The 25,164-nt window shown below is 35.8% G+C and overlaps 1 protein-coding gene across 2 annotated transcripts in view; it reads left to right on the top strand.

Annotated features, from left to right (window-relative positions):
- The first annotated feature begins 4,163 nt into the window (after window positions 1-4,163).
- LOC121318840 (guanine nucleotide-binding protein G(q) subunit alpha) overlaps window positions 4,164-25,164 on the top strand; it is an 82,865-nt gene continuing 61,864 nt past the window's right edge. The window contains exons 1-2 of one of the 2 annotated variants that reach the window (XM_041255958.1): window positions 4,164-4,324; window positions 5,067-5,246. In XM_041255958.1, coding sequence (XP_041111892.1) covers window positions 5,111-5,246 — 136 coding nt within the window. In that variant the 5' untranslated portion in view covers window positions 4,164-4,324; window positions 5,067-5,110. The remainder of the gene's footprint in view (window positions 4,325-5,066; window positions 5,247-25,164) is intronic. The other variant, XM_041255948.1, reaches the window with a different exon arrangement.

A 25,164-nucleotide genomic window follows, 5' to 3' on the forward strand; every position in this document is an offset into this window, starting at 1 on the left:
CTTCACCAGAGTACTGATAGAGTGGAACCAGGAGCACATGTGCAGCTGCCATTACCAAGATGGCCACTAAAACCTGATTAACTATTGTCAGTTCTATGTTGATAAGGGCAGGAAAGTTAGCTTCAATAGCACCTTCGTCTGTTGGGAGGCCAAACTTCACTCCTTCTAATACTCCCCACCCTGCCACATATACAAAACACACATAATAGGCTATTAAACAGGTATAAAACTGAATTTTCTGAGAATGTAGAACTTATCAAAGTATCCCTATAATCATGTAAATTATATGCAGTACCTATGGCACACATACCTATATTTAAAACATCACCTTCAAATAAAAATACTTAATGTGAACAGACAACATAAAATAGTATCAGTAGTAATTTATTCATAACTTTAAACAGTCAGTCATAACATGTACAGTGGTATTAAGATAAACAAGGTGGGATTTCTGTTCTGAAGCTAGTGTTAAAGTAGCCATGCCACCAACTACCGGTGCACACCACCTAGTGGTCATTTTACACTGACCCTCTGACTGCCTTGCTTGAATACTACACAAAAGGTCAAATATGATGGTGTCTTTATTAAAGATGTCAAATATCCATGAGTGCTGAAACAGTCATAAATGATTCAGAACATGTATCATGGGATCATAAGAGCTACAAATGATTATCAAATACCTATATTAATTCATATATGGAAAATCCAGTCCGTTGTTGCAATGTCTCAGAAATTCTGTGTTGTTCAAACTTTAAAAGAAAACAAAAAAAAAACTGTCATTCAGAAGATTTTCGATTTGAGAGATTTTATGTATGAGAGAGGTTTTTTTTTTTTTTTAAGTTTGAACAACACAGAATTTCTGAGACATTGCAACAACCTACTGGGTTCTCCATATATGAATTAATATAGGTATTTGATAATCTTTTTTCTGTATCTGATTATGATCCTTTGATACATGTTCTGAATCATGTATTACTGCTTCAACACATTCTCACACAATCCAAAGCACAGTTGGAAAAAGGCATACTTTTTTGTAAACTGACTGATTTTAACAGTGGGACATAGGAGCAAGAATTATGTTTGTGGTATGCACGAGAGATCACAAAAACAAAAAGCTAGTGATGCTTAGGAAACCAGCTCTTGAGTTAACATCTTTCACTGCCAAAGGTAAAAACAAAGATCAAGAAAGTTACATATGCAGAGACCTTTACATGTTATGATTACTTCAGCAAACATGTTCCCAGACTCACAAATTGCAAAGTATTTTACAGGGAAGTCTAAAAGTCATACAAATAGTGAAAGGTAATTCAACTACAATTTCAGCATCAACATTGCTTCAGAAATTCAGATTGGTTGATAACATGTGTTTATATACAGCAATAGCTTTTTTCCTTTAAAATAGGAGATAGTTACGGACAGTGGTACTATTGATCCACCACATGTGCAGTATAATGAATAACATTGCAATACCACATTGTTGTGTATTTTTACTTTTTTAATTTTATTTTTATGATGGACTTATTGAAGTCTTTTTTATAAAAAATATTTACGATAACGAGGTCAATGTGAAGTACTAAACTCAGCCTTTAGATTTGTTGTGTGATGAAAGTAACAACCAGCTGTATGCTTTGCAGTCGTGCTAAATCAACTACAGTGGAGCTGCAGCCACTTACAACTACAGTACAATAAGAACCACGGGGGCCAAGAGAGAATTTGATTGTGAAGCATCTCATGGTTGTTTTTCTGTTTGATATTTTCCTTTATAAAAGCAGTTATAAGGAGAACCATATCACAGTCTATCATAATACCAAGTAATAAAGTGGAGTAGGTTTATGCCTAAGGGGGTTTCCACCAGTTAATGAATCTAAAGGTTCACATACTTTTTCACGCATGGATATTGAATGTTGAATCATTTGTGGATGAATAAATGTTGAAAGAGTATCAAGGTTTTGTGTCATTTGTTTAATCAGGTTACCTTTATCTATTATTAGGACTTAGATTAAGATCCAATAACATTTTAGGTTTGAAATATGTGAAAATCCTAAGGGGGTCACAAACTTTTTTTTCAGCACTGTTTGTGTATATATTTTATTGAGATAAAAAAACAAAAAAATATATATATATATATATATATATATATATATATATATATATATATATATATAAAAATACAAAACTGAAACATCATAATTGGATAAGTCTCCACCCCCCTAAATTAATACTTGGTGGAAGCACCTTTGGCAGCAATTACAGCTGTGAGTCTCTTGGGATAGGTCTCTACCAACTTTGCACACCTAAATTTGCCAATATTTGACCATTCTTCTTTACAAAACTGTTCAAGCACTGTCAAGTTCCTTCGAGAGCAATGACAGACAGCAATCTTCAAGTCATGCCACAAATGTTCTATTAGATTTAGGGCAGGGCTGTGACTGGGCCACTCAAGGACATTTACCTTTTTGTTCCTTAGCCACTCCAGTGTAGCTTTGGCTGTGTGCTTTGTGTTGCTGTCATGCTGAAAGGTGAACCTGTTCCAGTTTCAGCTTTCTTACAGAGGGCAGGAGGTTTTCCTCAAGGACTTTTCTATACTTTGCTCCATTCATTTTCCCTTCTATCCTGACAAGTGCCTCAGTCCCTGCCGATGAGAAGCATCCCCATATGATGCTGCTGCCACCACCATGCTTCACAGTAGGGACGGTGTTCTTTGGGTGATGCGCTGTGTTGGGTTTGCGCCAAAAATAATGCTTTGTATTTAGCCCAAAAAGTTCCATTTTAGTTTCATCAAACCACAAAACTTTTTACCACATTTTTTTTGCATACTTCAAACGGGATCCAAGGTGGGCTTTCTTGAGTAGTGGCTTCCTTTTTGTCACCCTACCATACAGGCCAGATTAGTGGAGTGCTTAGGATATTGTTGTCACATGCACACTTTGACCAGTCTTGGCAATAAAAGCCTGTAGCTTTTGCAAAGTTGCCATGTGTGTTTGTTTTTCTACCCCTCCCCTGATCTGTGCCTTTCAACAACTTTGTTCTGGAGTTCTTTTGAAAGCGCCTTGGTGCTCATGGTTGAGTCTTTGCTTTGAAATGCACTACCCAGCAGAGGAAACTTACAGGAACTGCTGAATTTATCCTGAAATCATGTGAATCACTACAATTTAACACAGGTGGAGGCCACTTAATTTGGTGTGCCATTTATTACATCTGAGCTAATTTAGGATTGCTATTACAAAGGGGTGGACACTTATCCAACCAAGCTATATATATATATATATATATATATATATATATATATATATATATATATATATATATATATATATATATGACAACAAGTCAGTTTTTGAATGTTAGTGATTTATAATTGAGTGCTTACTTAAAATAAAATAAATTATAAACATATTTAAACAGTCCAGTGGATCATGGTTACATTTGTAGGTGCAACATTGTATTAGACCAGTCGATGTGATTGTACTTTAAATATCATTACTATGTAAAGAGTACCCCATTTATTAGTTTGTTTATTTATTAATTTTATATTTATTTTTTTAGGAGTCTAGATGCAGGAAATGTGCATCCTTCTAGTGGTGTTATTATGTCATACACATTCAATACGTAATAGCAAGACGTCCTTATGAATTTCGCAGTGAATTTCCTTCCTCTGTTTACCGGTAATGTATCTGTTATGTAACATTTTTACTCAACCCGTATCTCAATCTTCCCAGTAAAGAAAGAACGGCTTCATAGCGCAACCACCTTTAATGTTACTGGAATTAAATCATAGAAGATTAGATTAGCGTATTGTAGTTTGTGAATGAATTAATTCACACTTATACACAGTCCCATATTGCACCAATGAACTGCATATATGTTGAACCCAGAATATATAATTAATTAAATGTTTATGTTTATATAATGTTGTTGCGATTGTGTAAAAGTTTTCTTTTTTAAATGTGTATAAAAACCCCTTTCCTTGTAATAGAGAAGTAACGTTAATGGTTTTCTCCTGCTAGTCATTTTTTATTATTTTATCATTGAAGGAAAACGAGTGCTGTCATTCACTTCGTATCCACAGGTTAGTGTGTGTGTGTGTGTGTGTGTGTGTGTGTGTGTGTGTTTCCTTCAAAGTTGCTACATTCTCCCCTCCCCAATTCCAAACGTCACTTTGCTAGGAGTGGATGGTGTGTATAATAAAATTACATGCTTGGAATAGAGGAAAAGGGGAAATAAAGAACATTTTCTTCGTTGGAAAACATCTTGGTGAAAAACAATTTTATGAAATACTTTATATGGACATTGTTTGGCTTAGCACCACTATTTGTTTCATGAGGCATGTATGATTTTTTTTTTTCCAAACGATTTTTAACTGGAGATAACTGTATTCTCCTCTAGTGTATTGGAGTGAAGGTCCGCCATATTCTGCCTTACCACGCCCGGGGAGCTGAGCCATTGAAAAAAAAAAAAGAAAAGAAAAGAAGGCTGGATATTTGTTTTTGTTCACATAGACAAAAGAAAATATTTTATGTTGATACAATGATCATTATTATATTAAATATAAATATAAATATATATATATATATATATATATATATATATATATATATATATATATATATATATATATATATATATATATATAAGGCCATTGCATCAACATAAAATAATACAACGAAGAATATTTAAAGGACCCAGTAGAATAACAGGCCAGTTAGAAATCATTAATACGATTATTCATAGACGGCAACGGGAACTGTTTCTAAAGGATCTGTTGCTCAAACTGAGAAAGAAAAGCAGATTAGCCCTGTGATTTTAACAGGGTTTGCTGAAGGATATTAGGGTTGCTATTTTGTTTAAAGGGGGAGTTGACAATTGCCATAAACAGGAGGAAAGCAGGGCTAACTTGTACTATTTTTTGAGTGCTGGTTTTGTTTTAATTTTGTGCTAGTCGCGAATATGTCCAGGTTGTAGGGGGCTGGTCTGAGGAGAGATCTGATCTTAAAGGTGCAAAGTATTTTGATTTATAACATTTTGTATTATAAAAAGTATACAAATGTCATATTTATAAATTAAAGGTTGCAGTCGAAGGTTGCAGTCTGAGTATATATTTATTGGAAGAATGACTCTGGAGTCCATCATGGCGTGCTGCCTTAGTGAAGAGGCAAAGGAGGCGAGACGGATCAACGACGAGATCGAAAGGCAGCTCCGTCGGGACAAGAGAGACGCTCGCAGGGAGCTCAAACTACTGCTTCTCGGTAAGAGACTTTGGAGATTTACAATTATTTGCAGACACACTTAAAAGTGCACTGATAGCGACTTATTGTTACGTTTGCGGTTCATGCAAATAAAGTGGTTTTAAATGTAAGGAAATGATCAAAAAGGCCACATAACGAGTAGTTTTTTTCATGCAACTATTTTTCTAAAGTAGTTTTGATTGTATGCTGAATTCCGTAGTTCGATTCTTTCATGTATCTTATAAGGTATGTTCCTGCTGTAGTCCAAAAAAACAAAAAAACAAAACAGAACAAAAAAAAACAAAAAACGGCCAAAGTCTATTTATTGGTTTATCGTAGAAGCACAAGATGTATTTGCCTGCAAATGATTAACTTACCAGATTTAAATTATCTACACTGTAGTAAAGAGTATATCATGAAACCACGAATAGCCCATTATCTGCACCTAGAAATTAAACACACATGCACAAATACATTCCAATAAAACATACTGTGTATGTTTCATGACAACAATTCATGGGTTATGTATTCTATTATTGTTCGTAAAATGTCTGATTTCCATGAAAACTACAAAAATCACATCGACCACATGTTTTTGATTCCCAAAAGCAGTGCGCGTGTTCATCAAAATGGGTGGTATGCAACATGTTGGGTGACTTTTTCAATGTCTATGCATACATACTGTTAGTGTCAAAATTGTTTTTGCCCTGTTAAGTTGGTTGTATTGTTTTAACTGTTGTGGCAGAGGTGATAAAATATTTAAAGAGAAAACAAAAATCATATCATGATGAATTTAAATAAATAAATAAAACATTTGCACAAGGCCTGTTTTAAATTCAGTGGTTGGTAAATGTAATCTGTAGCATCCAGAGCAGTCCTTACAGCCTGCATTTGTTTACCACAAAGATGTTGTGATGAAGTGCGTGTCAATGTCCAGCATTTACTTACCATACCTGAGTTCACTACTGCTAGTTATACTAGTATTACATAATAATATTAATATACATTGCATAGTTTAGGTTTTCAAAACGGTAGCTGTAATTTGTGTATTAGAGTTATAGATATAAGTTTGACAACCACACACAAACTATACAAGTGATGACGTGGAGATTCGTTTTGTTCTGTCATATTAACCACAGTAAGGACAGTTACTCATTGGGAAAGCCTGTACTCGTTTCATGTGAAGCATTTATAAAATCTCTGACCGAAAAAGTCTACTTCCCTGCAAGTTGAAACACAGGTCACACGTTTCCAGGGCATTGTTGTTACACAACAGACAGCTGCACTTATATTGCCAGTGTGTTTTATTTATTTTTGCAAAGGGGAATGTTTCATTATCCATACAGACATTTTATTAGCCTATTGTTTACAACGTGTAAATCGTTTCAGATAGTCTGTAAACCTGTAGTTTGGTTTTCTTGTGTAATTTTGAATTTAAATGATTACCATAAACAAATGCTAATTAACACTCAAAGGCGATTCTATCGAATCTTTATTAGAATAGAAGTAATTTAATCTAATGTCTAAAACCGGTTTACAAGATTTTCAGTTTTAAGTATTTCTGCTCCCCTCCCCGAATGTTCAAAGTGAGCATTCAGCACTGCATTTATTTGCCTTGCTCTTCACATACTGTAGCACACCTGCCCCTCATGGAATGAATGTATTTTGAAAGACTGTGGAATGTTCTGCTTTTGGGGTTGTCTTTGGAGATGTCTTGGCTCATCCCTGACACATTCAACAAGGTTTAATTTAGGTGAGGATGCAGACCATGGAGGAACATGGCTTGTCTGTCTGCTGTAGCAGAATGTGCATGGGCATTGTCCTGAAAGCATTGTGGATATAAATTTGTATTGCCAAAAACAGCACAACTGTAGTTAGACTTCTTCACTGTATCAACATAATCAAGTTATGCATGTGCATTACATATGTGTACAGTATTCACTTCCCAGTGTTTACTGGGGTAGTTTAAAACACAGTCGGCTCTGGGTGACGGCTGCTTGTTGGAGCGTTACAAAAAAAAAAAAAAAAGGATCACTTGATAATCTCCCAGCCTCCCAATACCTGGTATTTCTCAATGCCAGTGGGGTCATTTCAGTATTAAATTAAACAAAAACCCTAACTTCGTATACCCTAGACATTGCCTGGCCACGTATCACATATTGACCATTTAATTTCTTCCTTGGAATAATATAAAAATTTGTCGGTACAATTTTTGCCCTATAACTGGTGTATTAGTTTTACTGGTCAGTATACCTTTTATTCATATGAGATATCTGTTTATACTGCTGTTGGCTTGAGTGACTTTAATTCTTTATTTGTTGATAGTGGCAGCAGAGCTAGAAACAACACGTGTTGATACAATATTATGGTCTAGTTGATAATGTGAGGACACTCTTGGTTTGTGTTTCTGGGTAATGAGCATATTAAACATCATAGAAACATCTTATTTTTAAATAAATAGTCTCAAACACAAGCAGATTGTCTTATTGACTCAGAAAAAATATGACCTTTTTATTGTCAGCAATGTTTTTTGCAATAGTTTTTGACATAGATAAATTAACCACTTTTAGACAGCTTTACTGAAAAGATGAGGGTCAAAATACCTTATTTGTTGTCACTAATAATAATAATAATAATAATAATAATAATAATAATAATAATAATAATAATAGTAATATAAAAAAAATGGTACCATGTTGCAGTGTGGCAGAAATCTTGGTTTGCAGCAACGGTATGAACCACACCAGGTGTTGTTTCTCTGGAGCTGTGAGCAGTACCTTTCTCTGCCCTTATCAGCAAGACAAAACTTCCAATAAATGTAACTTTACATAGGAAAAGCTGTCAAAATTAAACATTTGCTGCTCAGTTTTATGACATCAACAACCTAGATTTCCGGTACATGATCATGAGTAAACCAATTTAAAATGTAGGAATTGATGGGTCACCGCTCCTTTTTAAATGTGCTTTCATGTTTTACAGTTTAAATTAGTCATCATTAATACCATGAAAGAGCTGCTTTCAGATCCTTCCTCAAACATGTAATGTGGAAGAAGAGTGGCATCTTAAAGACATGTTAAATCGCCGAGTCATATTTTGTTTAGAAAAGGCATTTTTTTTGAGGATTTGTTTTGAATGAAATCTTTTTTTTGTAAGAATAGTAATTCTAAAATGTATTGGCTTGGGCCATACGTTGTATAGATCAGTTTAATTTTTGTAGTGTATGGCTGCACATGCATGGCTGACAGGATGACTATTGATTGGGAGCTCTAAGCTGTTCATACTCTATTTATTTAGATTTTGTCTAATCATCATTTGTTAAAACGTTTACATACAGTATTGTGCTTGTTTGGAAAAAGGTTTGAAAAACACAAACTTTCTTTTATTTTTAGTCACAATGCTGTCGTCTTCCTTTTTTCTTTTTGATTTCAATGTTTTTTTCAATTGTGCTGACCTCTAAAACCAGTACTATATTTCTAGTCTTTTTATTGTTTTACCAACACCCAGCCCAGGTTAATGTAAGACAATCAGATGTAGTCTGGATTACAAGTTGTTTACTAGTTCAAGGTTAACGAGCTGTTCATACAGGTTGAGTAAGCTGGTTTACTTCCTGCATCAGAATAGTATAATAAGAAATGTAGAAACGGAAGGACAAAAAGGCTGAGGTTACATCTTGTACATCTTGTAAAGGGAAATGTCTCTCTGCCAACTCTCTTTGTACTGTAACCACTTCTACATCTGCTGCTATTTAGTTACTTTGCCTTCCTTTCCTTTGAGAACACTGTAGTTTTTAGATATGCTGAACAGATTTTTTAGAACAGAGATCTCCCTGAAGATGGTGACAGGGCCAAGTAACTGGGAGAAATAATGCTCTGTTTAATTTTAGACATATCCATGTTTGGTTTCTTTGCTTAGTACTGTCCCAACACATTTACTCATTCATGATATTACAGCATTTAAAATCGCCGCAATGCAGCGACATCTGTTCACCTTTTAAAATTAATTTTAGATGGAATTTGCTTTTTCTTTTAATTCTCAAAGGTTTATAGACTACAGTACATTCTCAGAAAAGCATAGTAAACAGGAAGACCATTTTATCTCTAACACTGTCTGAGCAAGCTTGAGAAGTCAATGGAGGCTGCATAGTTTTTTTTTTTTTCCTTCTTTGCCCCTAGGTTTGTAACCAAATAATTCCATAAATCTTACCATGTATGCAGTTCTGTTCACTGTACATGTGCAGTTTTGAATGATACTCATTCAGGAAACCGTTACTGTTTCAATTAACATGCCACTTTTACCTCAACAGTCTTCAGGGTCAAGGCATGTCTTAGCATGGCTGCTAAGTATGTCAGTCAATAGGGTGAGCAGCTGGTTGGTTAAAGACCGGAAAGAAGACCTTGAAGGGTTGGGGACAGTTCATTCTCCATTTTGAAATGAGCATGGAAGTGCAGGACTACATGAAAATAAGGCTTACAAACAGAGATGTATCGTAGTAGTATAAGATATCTAGTATAAGATATCATGCTCTGAATATTTATATATTATATATATATATATATATATATATATATATATATATATAGATATATATATATAGAGAGAGAGAGAGAGAGAGAGAGAGAGAGAGAGAGAGAGAGAGAGAGAGAGAGAGAGAGAGAGAGAGAGAGAGAGAGAGAGAGAGAGAGAGAGAGAGAGAGAGATTTATTAGTGCTGGGACAAACACAGGATTTTCATGTTCAGATATTCACTCATAATTTTAATATTCGTTCATATAGTCATTTATTTTAAAAAACTAATAAAAGCCGTTAGATTTTTCAGAACACAGGCCCCTGTGTGTGTGCCTTTGTTTTACAGAAAGATGTTACAATGTGTAACACATTAAAATAGAAAAATATCCCAGGTGTAAAGGATCAGTTGTGTAGGCCTTACTGTAGCCCAGTGAATTAACTACAAAACAAAGAATGCCAAATAGCAGTTCAAGTTAAACACTGTTTTGTTTATTCCCGAAATAAATAGTACATAAAGTTGACACCACATTTTCTTTATTTATTTAACTTTTTTTTTTTTTTTTTTTTTCCAGTCCTCACCATTTGCTGTTTCTTCAAATTATACTACCAATACCCCTACTGAAAAACTGAGTTTAGGGTTTTGCAGGGGTCTAAATCCTGCATATCCTGGGCCTAAATATGTGCCTTAATAGGGACCCAAAATTCAAAATAAGTGTATAACTGTTCATTTTTTATGATTTTAGGCATCGAGATTTAAAGAGCAAGTAAAAGTTACTTGTGTCTATGAAAAGTAATTACAAAATAATTTATATTAGAATTTTAAAACCTCAAGCTTGTCTTAGCACACAGTAAATTTCAAAGTAAGTAAAGTCCACATATTTCAGCAAACTGTTTGGTTTTTTCAATAATTTGTTACACCCAGAAAAAAAGTGGTGAAAGGAAGGCAGAACCAGACACCAATGAAACAGTGAAATTATATTTCAGGCACAAAAACAAACACATTATATTAGATACCATAATACCAAGTGCGACAGAAGAGAAAAATGTGAAGCAATTTCTGAATTAAAGATAAGAAGCAGTGTTAATTGGTAGTAAATTTGAATTCAGAAAAGGTAAGCCATGAGCTGTATTTTGTTTTCCATTTTTTTTCCTTTGCATTTTGTACAAAAAAATAAATAAAAACAAAACGCATTTTAAGTTTGTAAAAATATTCCTGGAACCAAAAAGTCCTTACATTTATTTTCAGTATTCCAGGATTCTGAGTATACACACTTTCCCATGGCAACGTTTCTCATTAAATACCCGAGAATGTGCAAGTGCATTAATAAATAAATAAACACATTTTTAAAAATGCTTACGAGAACTGCGATTTCGAACACTGTTGATTTTTACAGTTTTCAGAAGTTCGTTTCTGTTGCATTTTCTGTAAACATTAAACAGAATTCTTTTCTTGTGTTTAATTTTTTTAAAATTCTGTTAACTGTTGCTTGACTAAAATAAATACAAATAACAATAATGTATTGGCATTTAATTGAATGATGTAGCTTGAAAGTAAAAGTCTAGTACATAAATATCAAGTTATAGATAGGCTGTATGAAATGGAAAAACATGGAAACTACTTCAAATGCAAAAGAGTAATGTTGAAACGGAAAATCAATTTGGTGTAGAAATTACATACACAAATGGTTTTGGATATGTATTTTTCATTTTATTACTACAGATTAGTACAAACTGACATATCACTTCTTTAGGAGATTAGCATGAGCTACTGTAGGAGATCTGGAGCAACTTCCCTTTTTGGTTGGTGCTTGCAGTCTGCCACAAAGCACTGCAATACATGGCTAACAAGCTTTTAATTTGTATTAAATTAACGTATGACAACTTACTGTAAAAATCACATTAGTGTTTATGTAATAGCTTGGTCAAGTGTAAAAGTTATTAACGTACATTGTATACACTGTTAAAGACTTTCAATGTAATACTGTTATAGCTTAATTTTGCCAGACTGTGTCGCTTAGCCAACTATACAGATGGTGAGTGCGTAGGAGTAAAAAGTTTCAAAGTGAAAGCAAATGCAGGGTTAACGCATTCATGAATGACTACATATTTTATACTGTGTATCTGTGTTTGCACCATGCCTTTTAGCATCCTAAAGGCCTGGACACACCAGCGCTTCGCTTTTTGACGCACAATAGACACACCCAAGCGTAAGTTCCCTTTCCCGGGTAAAAAAAAAAAAACTATGAACTTTCATAGTATTACATTTAGTGTGAAACTGCCCTCTCTCCCCCCAATATGGATGTGTTTTGGAAAGACATGGAAAGTGTGATGTCAAAGAAGAGGAGACGAGATTTGTACTGTACATAAGTTTGAACATATATTTCCATTTGACTTAAAGGGAATTTAGGTCTAAAGAATAGAAGAATTGAGATCTATTCTAAAAATAACAAACTGAACTACCATGCCTAGATAGATAATCACAGTATGTGTTTATGTATATTTATATTTGCGTGTTTATGTGTACTTTTTATCTGCATTTTGTGTGTAAATGTCAATAATGTTATTTGACCACCAGTTTTACAGCAACTGATTATGCAGCAAAAGATCTGACCGGTACATCTTGTAACTAGTATAGTGATTTTTTTTTTTCCCCATTTTAATAAAGATTGAACCAGCAAAACAAAGCACATAATCAACAGTCATATTCATTAATTGTGCAGTGTGAATATTGTTTCCTGAATTCATTGTATATGCTAGGTTTCGATCTTTAAGTCAGTGCATATGACATTTTACAGTGCTGTAATTTCCATTACATGAGAGTAGATGTTGAACTTCATGCTGATTTGAACTCTGCTCTAGCCAAGATAAGCACCAACTAAGACATAGCTTTGCAGTAAACTAATGTGATCCATCTGCATCTCCATCCATTTGCATTGTTTTCCATCTGATGATGTAGATATCCCTCTGTCTGGTGTTGATTGCTGAAGTGTAATGCTGGCTCCAGGGATCAGCTCATTTTGCCTCCCCAGCGCATCAGCACACACAACGGCTGAAATGCTAGCTCCGGGGATCAACCCAGTGCAGTCTCCCCAGCGCATCAGCATGACAACCGTTTGGATTGAGCTAAGTAGGGTACATCTCTGGGGTCTTCAAGTGGGCATCTTCCATCCTCGGTGTTTCGTTGACTAGCCCATGTCACCTCAAGAGGGCTCAACAGTGATTCTGGCGTCCCAGCATCACCCCCCTCCATCCCCCACTTAGCTCAGCCCAGCTTACTTACCTGTACATCAGCGTTGCTTTCTTTCTATTATCTATTTTATAAGATTATTTCTAGTAACATATACTCACTATATTTAGTACACTTCATGTAAAAAAGACGATCTTGCAGAAAACGTAGATTGCTGACTCGGATATATGATTGTACAGTTCGATCTTCATCACCAACATTGCTTGTAATCTTGAAACTGATTGGTCCATCGCAATTCACGGTGGCCATGGAAACAGAAGCCCGGAAACGAAACGTCCTCAGAGAAGGAATGTTTTACTCTACTTACATACATAGTGAATTGTGAAAATTGCTGCTATTTTACTGGAACAAAATAAACATTTTGAATACTATTCACTAAATTTAAAAACTATTTTTTTCTTCTTTTTGAAATAACTATTTTAGGCAGCTCATCTGTCAAAGTAGACGGCAATTTAGCTGTCCGCCGGCTGGAAGTGAGAAGGATGTATAATAGTGCTGGGACAAATATTGGACTATTTCAACAAATACTTTTGGACATGTAATCGGTTACAAAAATCAGATGTTTGTTTTCGCTGACAAAAATACCTTCCACTTGTTTACCGCACCAGAAGTTACACAACAGTTTAAAAAATGGCAACTGAAAAAGAGCTCTGTGTGATGTGAGATTTTTAATATATATTCAAAAAAAAAAAAAAATAATAACCACAGGATCAACACAACAGCTCTTGAGCTTCTATTTAAAAGTTTTAGGGCCTCATGCACTAAACAGGGGTAACCAGTTAACCACGCAGTAAGCCCGTTACTGCGTGCTTTGTACACCTGCTATATTCACTAACCAGCGGCAAATGACTTTGCACATACAATGAATCGCATGGAAAAAGATACCGCGTGAAAGGCATTTACATACAATTAATAATGGCAATCCATGGAAACGTATTCAAATTCTCTCCCTAATACCGTGAGGGAGGGACTTCATATAAAAACCATATTTACTTAAAGGTGCTAACTTACCTAGTGTCTCAGGGTGTGTTAGTTTACCGCTTATTGAAACCAGGCGGTGTCTGTCTAAATCACAATATAAATAGAGCAGACCAGGTAGTGCTGTGTGGGAAACATGATAAACACATATATCAGCTTTCATGTACTATATTAAAAATTTTCCAGGATAAACGATTGCCCGTGTTCTACAGAACGCTACAAATAAAATGTCAAATATAGGGTACGTAGGATGTATTTCGTTGGTTTTGTGGATTGAAGGCAATATTTTAACATAGTGTTGTAATACAGTACATAATCATATGATTCTGAAAATGCACCTTACCAAAAGATGACTGTACATGATGTGATAGGTGTTCCAGAAATGTGGTTGTCTGAGAGTGATGGGGACGAATATAATATTTGTGGGTATACACTGTATAGGAAAGACAGGCAGGACAGAAGAGGAGGAGGGGTAGCGCTATACATAAGAAACAGTCTTGAAGCCCAGGTGTTAAACCTGGACAAAGAAAATAAAACCGAATCAATATGGGTCAGAATAACAGACAAAAATTGAAAGGGCATAATAATAGTAGCATGCTATAGACCGCTAGATTCAGACGGTGAGCACAATAATCTGTTATACAATGATATTAGAAATGCGTGTAGCAAAGGAGAAGCCATACTAATGGGGGATTTCAAATTCCCCCAAATAAAATGGGAAAACCCGGTGGGTAGCGCGAAGGATGAAATAGAAATGGTGGAAATGACAAATGACTGCTTCCTAACACAATTTGTCAAGGCACCGACTAGAGGGGAGGCATGCCTTGATTTAGTCTTTTCAAATAACGAAGACAGAATAACTAAAACAGAGGTCAGAGAACCACTGGCAAACTCAGACCACAACATGGTCTCATTTGAAGTGTTTTTTAAAACAAAGATTTACAATTTTAGAAAAGCAAACTATGAAGGTATGAAACAGAGACTAACAGAAGTAGATTGGAGTAAAATAGAGAAAACACCCACAGAAGAAGGATGGTTGTTCTTCAAAAATGTAGTACTAGAGGCACAAAACAATTATACCCTAAAGTAGACAAATCTAAATGTAAAACTAAATTGCCAAAATGGTTTAATAGATCAATTAAAAAAAATATTCAGCGAAAAAAGGCACTTTACAGAGCATTAAAAAAGGACCAAAAAGAAAGTACGCAGAAAGAGTACACAGAACTGCAAACGCAAGTCAAAAAGGAAGTTAGAAAGGCCAAGAGAGAAATGGAAATGAACATTGCTAAGGGAGCTAAAACCAATTCCAAAATGTTTTTCCAATATTACAACAGCAAGCGAACATTCAAAGAGGAGATTAAATGTTTAAGAGATACAAATGGCAAAATCGTAGATGAAGAAAAAAAAATAGCAAATATGTTAAATGATTACTTTTCACAAGTTTTTACAAAGGAAGATACTGACAACATGCCCCACATGTCATCCAGTTCCTATCCAGTTTTAAATAACTTTAGCATAACTGAGGCAGAAGTGTTAAAGGGACTAGGAGCTCTTAAAATAAACAAATCCCCTGGGCCGGATGAGATCCTCCCAGTAGTACTCAAAGAAATGAAAGAAGTAATTTACAAACCGCTAACCAAGATCTTGCAGCAGTCTCTTGACACAGGGGTGGTACTGACAGACTGGAAAATTGCAAATGTAATACCGATCCACAAAAAGGGAAACAAAACTGAACCAGGTAACTACAGACCAGTAAGCCTGACTTCTATTATATGCAAACTTATGGAAACTATAATAAGATCCAAAATGGAAAATTACCTATATGGTAACAGGGTCCTGGGAGACAGTCAACATGGTTTTAGGAAAGGGAGATCGTGTCTAACTAACTTGCTTGATTTTTTTGAGGATGCAACATCGATAATGAATAATTGCAAAGCATATGACATGGTTTATTTAGATTTCCAGAAAGCTTTTGACAAAGTCCCGCACAAAAGATTAATTCTCAAACTGAACGCAGTAGGGATTCAAGGAAACACATGTACATGGATTAGGGAGTGGTTAACATGTAGAAAACAGAAAGTACTGATTAGAGGAAAAACCTCAGAATGGAGTGTGGTAACCAGTGGTGTACCACAGGGATCAGTATTAGGTCCTCTGCTATTCCTAATCTACATTAATGATTTAGATTCTGGTATAGTAAGCAAACTTGTTAAATTTGCAGACGACACAAAAGTAGGAGGAGTGGCAAACACTGTTGCAGCAGCAAAGGTCATTCAAAATGATCTAGACAAGATTCAGAACTGGGCAGACACATGGCAAATGACATTTAATGGAGAAAAGTGTAAGGTACTGCACGCAGGAAATAAAAATGTACATTATAAATATCATATGGGAGATACTGAAATTGGAGAAGGAATCTATGAGAAAGACCTAGGAGTTTTTGTTGACTCAGAAATGTCTTCATCTAGACAATGTGGGGAAGCTATAAAAAAGGCTAACAAGATGCTCGGATACATTGTGAAAAGTGTTGAATTTAAATCAAGGGAAGTAATGTTAAAACTGTACAATGCATTAGTAAGACTTCATCTTGAATATTGTGTGTAGTTCTGGTCACCTCGCTATAAAAAAGATATTGCTGCTCTAGAAAGAGTGCAAAGAAGAGCTACCAGAATTATTCCGGGCTTAAAAGGCATGTCATATGCAGACAGGCTAAAAGAATTGAATCTGTTCAGTCTTGAACAAAGAAGACTACGCGGCGACCTAATTCAAGCATTCAAAATTCTAAAAGGTATTGACAATGTCGACCCAAGGGACTTTTTCACCCTGAAAAAAGAAACAAGGACCAGGGGTCACAAATGGAGTTTAGACAAAGGGGCATTCAGAACAGAAAATAGGAGTTACTTTTTTACACAGAGAATTGTGAGGGTCTGGAATCAACTCCCCAGTAATGTTGTTGAAGCTGACACCCTGGGATCCTTCTAGAAGCTGCTTGATGAGATTTTGGGATCAATAAGCTACTTACAACCAAACGAGCAAGATGGGCCGAATGGCCTCCTCTCGTTTGTAAACTTTCTTATGTTCTTATGAACTGTATTACTTAATCGTTTCCTTTATTCCGATTCCAATGCAAGATGCCTTGTAGGAATAGACAGTGCTGTATAAAATCCAATGATGTACTGTATTCTTTCCATTATGACGTACTGCCGAAACGGCTAAGAGACAGTTGTGCTTTTAACACATGAATTACACTGATTTATTTCGGCCCTGAAAACATTAGTATTTTTGTCATGGAAAAGACTACAGTGAGTACTGCACAAATTGTGACTAGCCTGTGCAGTACGTCTCAATCGCTGGATAAGCAGCTGGAAGGTTAAAGTTTCTTAAAAGAAAAAAAAAGAAAAAATAAACCGCACACTTGCAATCCCTTTAAAAGAAACTAATTTATATTTAGCCAACGTTTAGGTACTGGAGTACCTTCAAAATGAACCAGAGGGGGGATAAAGGTGAACAAACAATTTTTTTTTCAGCTAATTATTTTCTGTTTCTCTGCTTTGACCGTCTCAAAGCAAGACATTCCTGGTGTTACGCAGAATTCTGTATCCCTGCATGATCCCATGCCTGTGCAGAAGCAGTTTTTCAAAGCTGGACATGGATGCGCGATATTCCTGTACCCGAGTCATTTTGTGTTCACAAGCACTACCATTGAGTTCTGCTGCAGTTTGCAACAAATATGAACATTTAACACCACTGATTTTCTACAGTACGCTCAGCATCCTGCGTTGCACAATACTCGAAACCCTTGATTAAAAGTAACCTTATAAAACTGTATTTTTTTCTTTTAAAACACGTTTTATTTACATTATATGTAAATACTGTTCAGAAACATCATGCATTCACATATAGCGATCTTGATCTACACAGGCGTCAAATCTAAGGGGATACAGAATTCTATGGGATATAGTAATCTGCGTAACACCGGGCCACCTCCCCTTATCCTACCGAGACCCACTGAAGATGTAGCTGGTGCCGGCTGCTGCATCCTTGGTCGCTGTCATTCTGACAAAGTGAGAGCCAGACTACCTGTCCTTTGGAGTGCCCATATACTAAAATAAAGGGTGTGTAACGCGAGCAGCATTTCACATGCTGTGATGACTGGCAAATGAATCCTTTAGCTTGGCTTATTCGTGCATACTATTATATTAGTGAATAGAGTGGACATGCCTTCCTTTTTGCATGCAGTATGGGTTTCTCTTACCATGCAGTATTTCAGGTAATTTACCACTGTTTATTGCATGAGGCCCTTAGACAGCAAAAAGTAAACAAATTAGATTATGCGGGTGCAAGCATCATGCTCGCTGTGGAAGGCTATCTGGGTCAAAAAAGCTTTGTCAGAATCTCATGGGAAAGAAAAAAGGCAAGCACGTCATTCTGAAATGCTGCGCTTAAACAGTGCCCAACTTGCTGGAAATGTGTAGTGATTTTTATAATCCTCCTGTCAAAATGAAAGGGTCAACCATGCATGTGCAGACATACACTACAAAAATTAATCTGGTCTATACAAAGTATGGCCTCAAATATATCCTCAAAGAAGTCACATATCCTCAAAGAAATGCCTTTTCTAGACAAAATATGACTCGGCAATTTAACATCTCTTTAAGATGCCACTCTTCTTTCATATGAAATGTTTGCTGCAAGGATCGGAAAGCAGCCCTTTCATGGCATTAGTGATGACAGTAATGTAAACTGTAAAACTTGACCGTACATTTAAAAAGGAGCGGTGTCCCATCAATTCCTACATTTTAGGCATCATATCTTGTGTGGTAAACTTACTATCTAATCACCCTGTTTATGTGTGTGTGTGTACTTCTTTCAACATTGCACATTTGAGGCCTTATTTAAAGTCACTGGCGACAAGTGTGGGATTCTAGATATATTTGCTGTTTTGTTATTATAGGCACTGCAAGTTATGTATTTATGTAGTAGCCTATAACAGAAACATGTCCCTTGAAATTAATATTTATTGCTTTATAACTTACTCATCATAATGCAGCCCTATAACACTTCGTCATTGACATTCATGTGATGGAAGGTTGAATGAATGCAGCCATGAATCCAAACATTCTACAAAGTAAAATAATACCATCTGCTCGTAGGCTGATTGGTTTATTTACCAACATGACAACGACCCAAAGCATATGGCTAAGTCAAGATAAGTTGAAGATAAGTCGTAATAAAAGCAAAAGGAGGACAAATGGACTAATAAAGCAGGGCTGCCAATACATGTGTAATTAATGAATATTTTTAAATACATCTTTTTAAAAATAAAGATTTGTTAAATTACTCAATTGTGTATTTAGCTATTTGTTTATTTAAAAACGTGATTAGTTTATTAAATGTTTGTCCTTAATCTGTGACCTTGAATCATGTTATAATAAATACAGCGTGCCAATAAGTCTGTCTGCAACTGTATGCTTAGATATGAGACATGTTTTATTTTTGTATTTTTAGAAGCCATTCAAATGTCAGATTTTTGTAAAAGTGCCCTCTGCAACACCAATTATATAAAGTAAATTAAATACCAAGACCAATTGTATTGTATTGTTTAGATTCACATTTTATAAAATACACTGCAGCAAAGCAGAAACATATTCAGGTACCGGTAAAGTCAAATTGTTTGTAATCCAAACTTTAAACTGTGATACTTAGCCTATAAATTTAACTTTTGTCAAACATTCTTCAAATATCCAGGTAAGCAAACTATGAATACAAATTAAATCTAATATTATTTTAGTAATAAAATGGCTTAGTCTTTTATATCCCCTTCAGGCAGTGTGTGTGTAATTTTGAAGTTTCCTATGTATGGGCTGTATTCTGATCACAGCGCAAAGCGAGTGCAAGTGCGAACGGCACTTGACCCCGATTCTGTAGCGCATAAATGGAGCGAAGACATTAAAAAAAAAACAATGCGCTGAAGTGGTATTCTGAAGACATGTCTTGCGCCGTTATAGAGCGTCTGCTGGATCGCCACGGGTCGGCATAAATTTCAGGGCGTGGTATCATTCATATATTCGCATGCATGATTTTGATGATGCAGTGGGACCCCAAATTGACAGTTGAGCACTGTATTAAGACCCGCTGAAACCAGGTGTATTTAGTGGTGTAATCGGGAACTTTAACAATTGAACACAGTAGAAAAAGCAAAGTAATCATAAGAAGCAACTGCATGTGTTTGGACTGACCCAGAAAGGAAATCAAAGAAAGAAAAGTAAAAGAGAAGAATAAAGAACCTCAGACAAAAAAAACGACAAAACTAAACATATTCACTTATTCATAAATTAAAAATAAACAAATATATTAATTAAAGAAAAAAAAAATCCTCTCTTGCAGATACAATGGAGTACTACAGAGCGTGCTCCTGAATCAAAGATGTCGAAGAGGCAGAACATCACCACACTCGTGTATGCAAACTATCCCGGTTCAGCTCATGACTCGTTCATCCTTGCAAACTTACAGCTGACAGCTTTGTTTGAGCAGGACAACAGTCTGATAGGTGACAATGGATACCCACTTCAATGATACCGATTATGACACCGATTTTGCTCCCATTACCCCTGATCAACACAGGTATAACACAGCCAGCTCCTCAGCTTGAAGTGTCATTGAGCACACTTTTAGAATTCTGAAAATGTGTTTCAGATGTGTTGACGCTCAGGTGGAACAGTACAGTCCTCTGGAGTTGTATAATATGTTGCAGTTTGTGTATTGCACAATATTGCTGTACGTAATGGATGTTATATTGATACTCCAGAGTAGAGGTCTGCTCGGGCCTAAATTTAAAACCCTATCCAAACCCGACCTGAGCTGAGACTTTGATATCTGCATGCCCGACCAGCTCCAAACTATACCTTCAGTGTAGAGTATTCCCAGTTTCCAGTTAAAACGTAAATAAATAAAGAAAAAAATCACTCTCAATGAATCATGATTTAAAAGAAGACAACAATAGGCTTCTTCAAAACTTTACCATAAATAGCCACACAGAAGATGCTCTTTTTCATTCATTTTGGACAAGCCTATGTCATATTAGACCGCTAAATGAATTTTCAGCAACAATTATTACACCATGACTATGGCTTTTAAAACGGCTACAGGACGAATGCACCCCTTTTCAGTGTGCTGCTGCAGAGATTAATTTCCCATCTTTTTGTCATATTTCAGTAATATTTTGCAAGATTTGCATTGTACAAAGCCACATGGACTTTTATTATCGCCGAATACAACGTCGTAATTTTTCCAAAAAACATACCCTTTCTAGCAACAGACCGCTCCACTCCTACACATTTTCCTGTTAGTTTTATTTTTTATTTTTTTTTTACTCCATCAGCCTATATACAGATGAACCAGCTTTATATCATGACTGTCATGCAGGCATAATTTGAGATATAAAGCAGGCTATGATATAAACCGAGTTTCACGTTTACCTATGAAAGCAGATTAAGAGAGCAAGAAGAAAAGAACCGTGAATTAAAGAGCAGTGTTTTAATACTGTACATTTAGTCGTTCTTTACATTTAAACACATGCATATAGTTTACTATGGGACAAATACGTTTTGTATCATTAACTGGTACTAATTATCTAAAAAAAGGCATGAATTGTGAACTGATGAGAGCTGTCAGTTAGGCACTGCACTGGTGGGTTTTTTTGTGTGTATTTGTATAACGCTGACTGCTAAAAGTTGGTGATGCTGGTGTTTTTTTTTGTAACTGTATCCCATTAAGACCGCCCACACAGCATTTGACAGGCTGCACAAAACAAATAAGCGGGTCTGTGAGATGATATTAAGAGAGGTAATTTCTCAAAGAACCTGTGGTGCATGACGAGTGGTTTTTCAAAAGTCATGAAGCAGGACGTCAGTTTTAGGAAGCACTTGCACACAGAGGAAAAAACAAATACTCACTTAAAATTAAAAACGACATAATCCACACACTGACCCGACCCGAGCCAAGCCCAGACTATTATATACAAACCACACCCGACCAGAACCCGACACTTATCGTTAGGTCTAGTCAGGCTTGAGTCGAGTAGCAAGGCTCTATTCCAGAGGATACATTACAAGCTCAGAGGGAATGTGATACGGCATTATGTACTTTCTGTTTCAAACATGACATGAAGAAAATATTTTATGAATAGTGATACAGCTTGTGGACCTAACCAGCACATACAAGGACAGGCCATTGGGAGACAATACATAAATCACACATTATGACACACAACCAAAAAAATTTTAAAAAAAATGTGGAAACACACATAAGGAATAATGTAGGCCATAGCTGATAGCCAGGACCAGAAGTAGTGGATGAATGAATGTTAACAGCCGTTAATATAGCAATCTCCTGTGTCATGAAGCATGGTTTCTCGGCAAGTGACCTGTCACTTGCTGTTCTGTTCTTTCTGTGTGCTCCTGACGCTTGACATGATCGCCACTTCTACATTCAAAATCGGTACCTTGCTGTGACACAAGCGCATTCTGTCTCTTTAAAGGGATTGTTGCCTGGTCCTGATTGGATAGCAGATTCCTCAGCCTACTCAGCATTGGTTGGCTGGTCACTGTCAGTGAGCCACTAAACATGCTTGCGCTGGGTTTTTAATTTAATCAGAATCGCGCTTTTGGAGACGTCACTCCCTGCGGGGCAGACGTGATTGACTTTAACCACTGTGTTTTGAGATTGCAATAATTTCACCAGAATAGAGCCCTGTGTATCTATTGAATAATGCATAATGTTTTGTTTTTAAAAGGTTTGGCAGAGCAACTTCTCTAACTTTATAGAGTTCACATAAACTGTTTTAAAATTTCTAAAAAGTAAATGAAAAAACCATGACCAAAGGATTGACAAAACAACCCTTTTTCTTATACTGTCTCCTGGTCCACATAGACTGGGAAAATTATTTTAAAATGTTGACACTGCATCATGATAACAAGCAAGCAATGCACACTCCACTCCAGCCTCTGAGAGTTTGTTTGGCAGGAAGTTGAGTTTGGTCAGGTGCATTGTGGACCAGTTCTGGCACGCGCTATTTTGTTGTTTTAGAATGAACAAGAATGCCATTGTCGTATGCAATTGAATACAAATGTAATACAAAAATACACCAGGGATACAATGATACAGACTTGTCTTCTGCTTTAATTTTGATGATTTGCAAGTGTTTGTAACCATTTTGTCTGGTGTAACTTGTATCTGTAATACAGTATTGCTGTATCATGTTGCTGCAGCAGGATGTCCTTGAGAACACGATACTTGCATCTTAGCAGACTTGTCTGTAAATAACATGACAATCAAAATAAATAAATAGCTAAAATGTCTTGCTGTGAAAGTTTGCTGATCCTGTGGATGGGAGATCCTACTGGGTTACAATAGTAAAAATTGGCAAGACCACCACAGTTAGCTACACTTGTCAGTGCAGGACAAGCCCACTGTAGCACAGCATGCAATCTGTAAGGAGGGGATTTTACTAAGCCACCTGCACATTACATAGTGAAGGAGCCTGTTCCTTCTCAAATTATTTCAAGATTTAAACAGGCAGCAGAGCAAAGCTTGGCTGATACAGGAACCCACTGCTACTGGTGACCATGTAAAAACTGTTTTCATTATTTATATGTGCAGCGTGAATCTGTGAGACACTTGTCAGATTGCATTGATCCCTGAATTTTTATTTTTTTTTTAAATCATTACATACGATATTTTTGTAACCGACTGGAACTGACCGACTGAAGGAATAAAAAGTAGTCTGGTATTACTAGTGTTATAAATAGGAAAGCAAAAGCTATGCTATTACTGAACCAAAACTGACATCTGCGTAAAACTCCAAACTGAATTTCTTGTACAATAAAAAAAAGAAGCATTGGCAGTATATCACACGCTTTGCTGCATGTAGACGGTTCATGTTAACATCCCTTAGCAATTTTAATATGGTAACATTAATCAAAAGTTATGACAAGACTTGATTGATTGATTCTGACAGCCTGCAGTAGGAATAATGAGGCTTCATACTTACAGTATTGTGGGTGTTTTGATGTCTAGGGCTATTTTCAGCTTTTCAGTTCTTAAGGTGCATTTTTTGAATGTGTCACATCCGTGAAATTACTCTGTGTAGACGTAATAAAAAATGGAATAATGATGCTAAATTGACCAAAACAGACACATGCAAAAGTACTGTAATAAGCAACAAACTGGGCAATGCTGCCAAACAACCAAAACTGATGCTGCAGACAAATATCTGGAAGCTGCTTTAAATGAAATGCTGCAGTGAGCAGGTAGCTTTTACTCTGTGTGTGTGTGTATTGAAATGGGTTTCATTGGTTTGTTGCTCCATTCTATTCACATATTGACTGAGTTCAAGTGTAAGGGCTTTAAATGTGTGTGTGTGTGTGTGTGTGTGTGTGTGTGTGTGTATATATATATATATATATATATATATATATATATATATATATATATATATATATATATATATATATATATATATACAAACATGAGCTGCAGTTGTGTTTAGACGTGATTTGCATGTAATTTGACACTTACACCCCACCGTGCTGGTAATGGGGGTAGTACCAGGGTAAAGTATAATTACATTATTCTTTCTGTATTGCATCTACTTGTGTAATATATTGGTATGAGTGATGCAGTAACACTGTATTGAGCTTATTTGTCACAGTTAATAAACGACATGTGTATAACAATAGTATGTCCTGTTCCCTTGGCTGCACAAATGCAGTTCGGTTTTTCGGCATTAAACTTTCATTTCAGTTTTACCAAAACTGAGTGGAGGTCAAAATGCCTGAAAGTTAAATTAATTTAAAAAAAAAATAAAAAAAATGAACTGATCATCGCCGACTTGCATCCCAGTTTAAGCAGCTATTAAATGTTGTCTTCAAATAGTGACACCATTTGGGAATTGCATTCCCTCGTCACGTCAGTATGCCTAGTTTTATGTCAAAATTGTTCTTCAAGCACAATGAAACCCTTGATGCAGTATTTTAAACTAGCTGTTGGTGATAAAATAAATCCATAAATCTGACATTGTGTAGTTGTTTTTTTTATATAGCTTTCAAACATGCATTTTTATTTAAAAACATATCTGATACTATGCTAGATTAAAGAAATCTAAACTGTGCAAGCAATGCTTTCAGATAGGGTTGCACTCCATTAGTCA

The sequence above is a fragment of the Polyodon spathula genome, chromosome 1 (assembly GCF_017654505.1).
Source record: "Polyodon spathula isolate WHYD16114869_AA chromosome 1, ASM1765450v1, whole genome shotgun sequence".
Taxonomy (NCBI): domain Eukaryota; kingdom Metazoa; phylum Chordata; class Actinopteri; order Acipenseriformes; family Polyodontidae; genus Polyodon; species Polyodon spathula.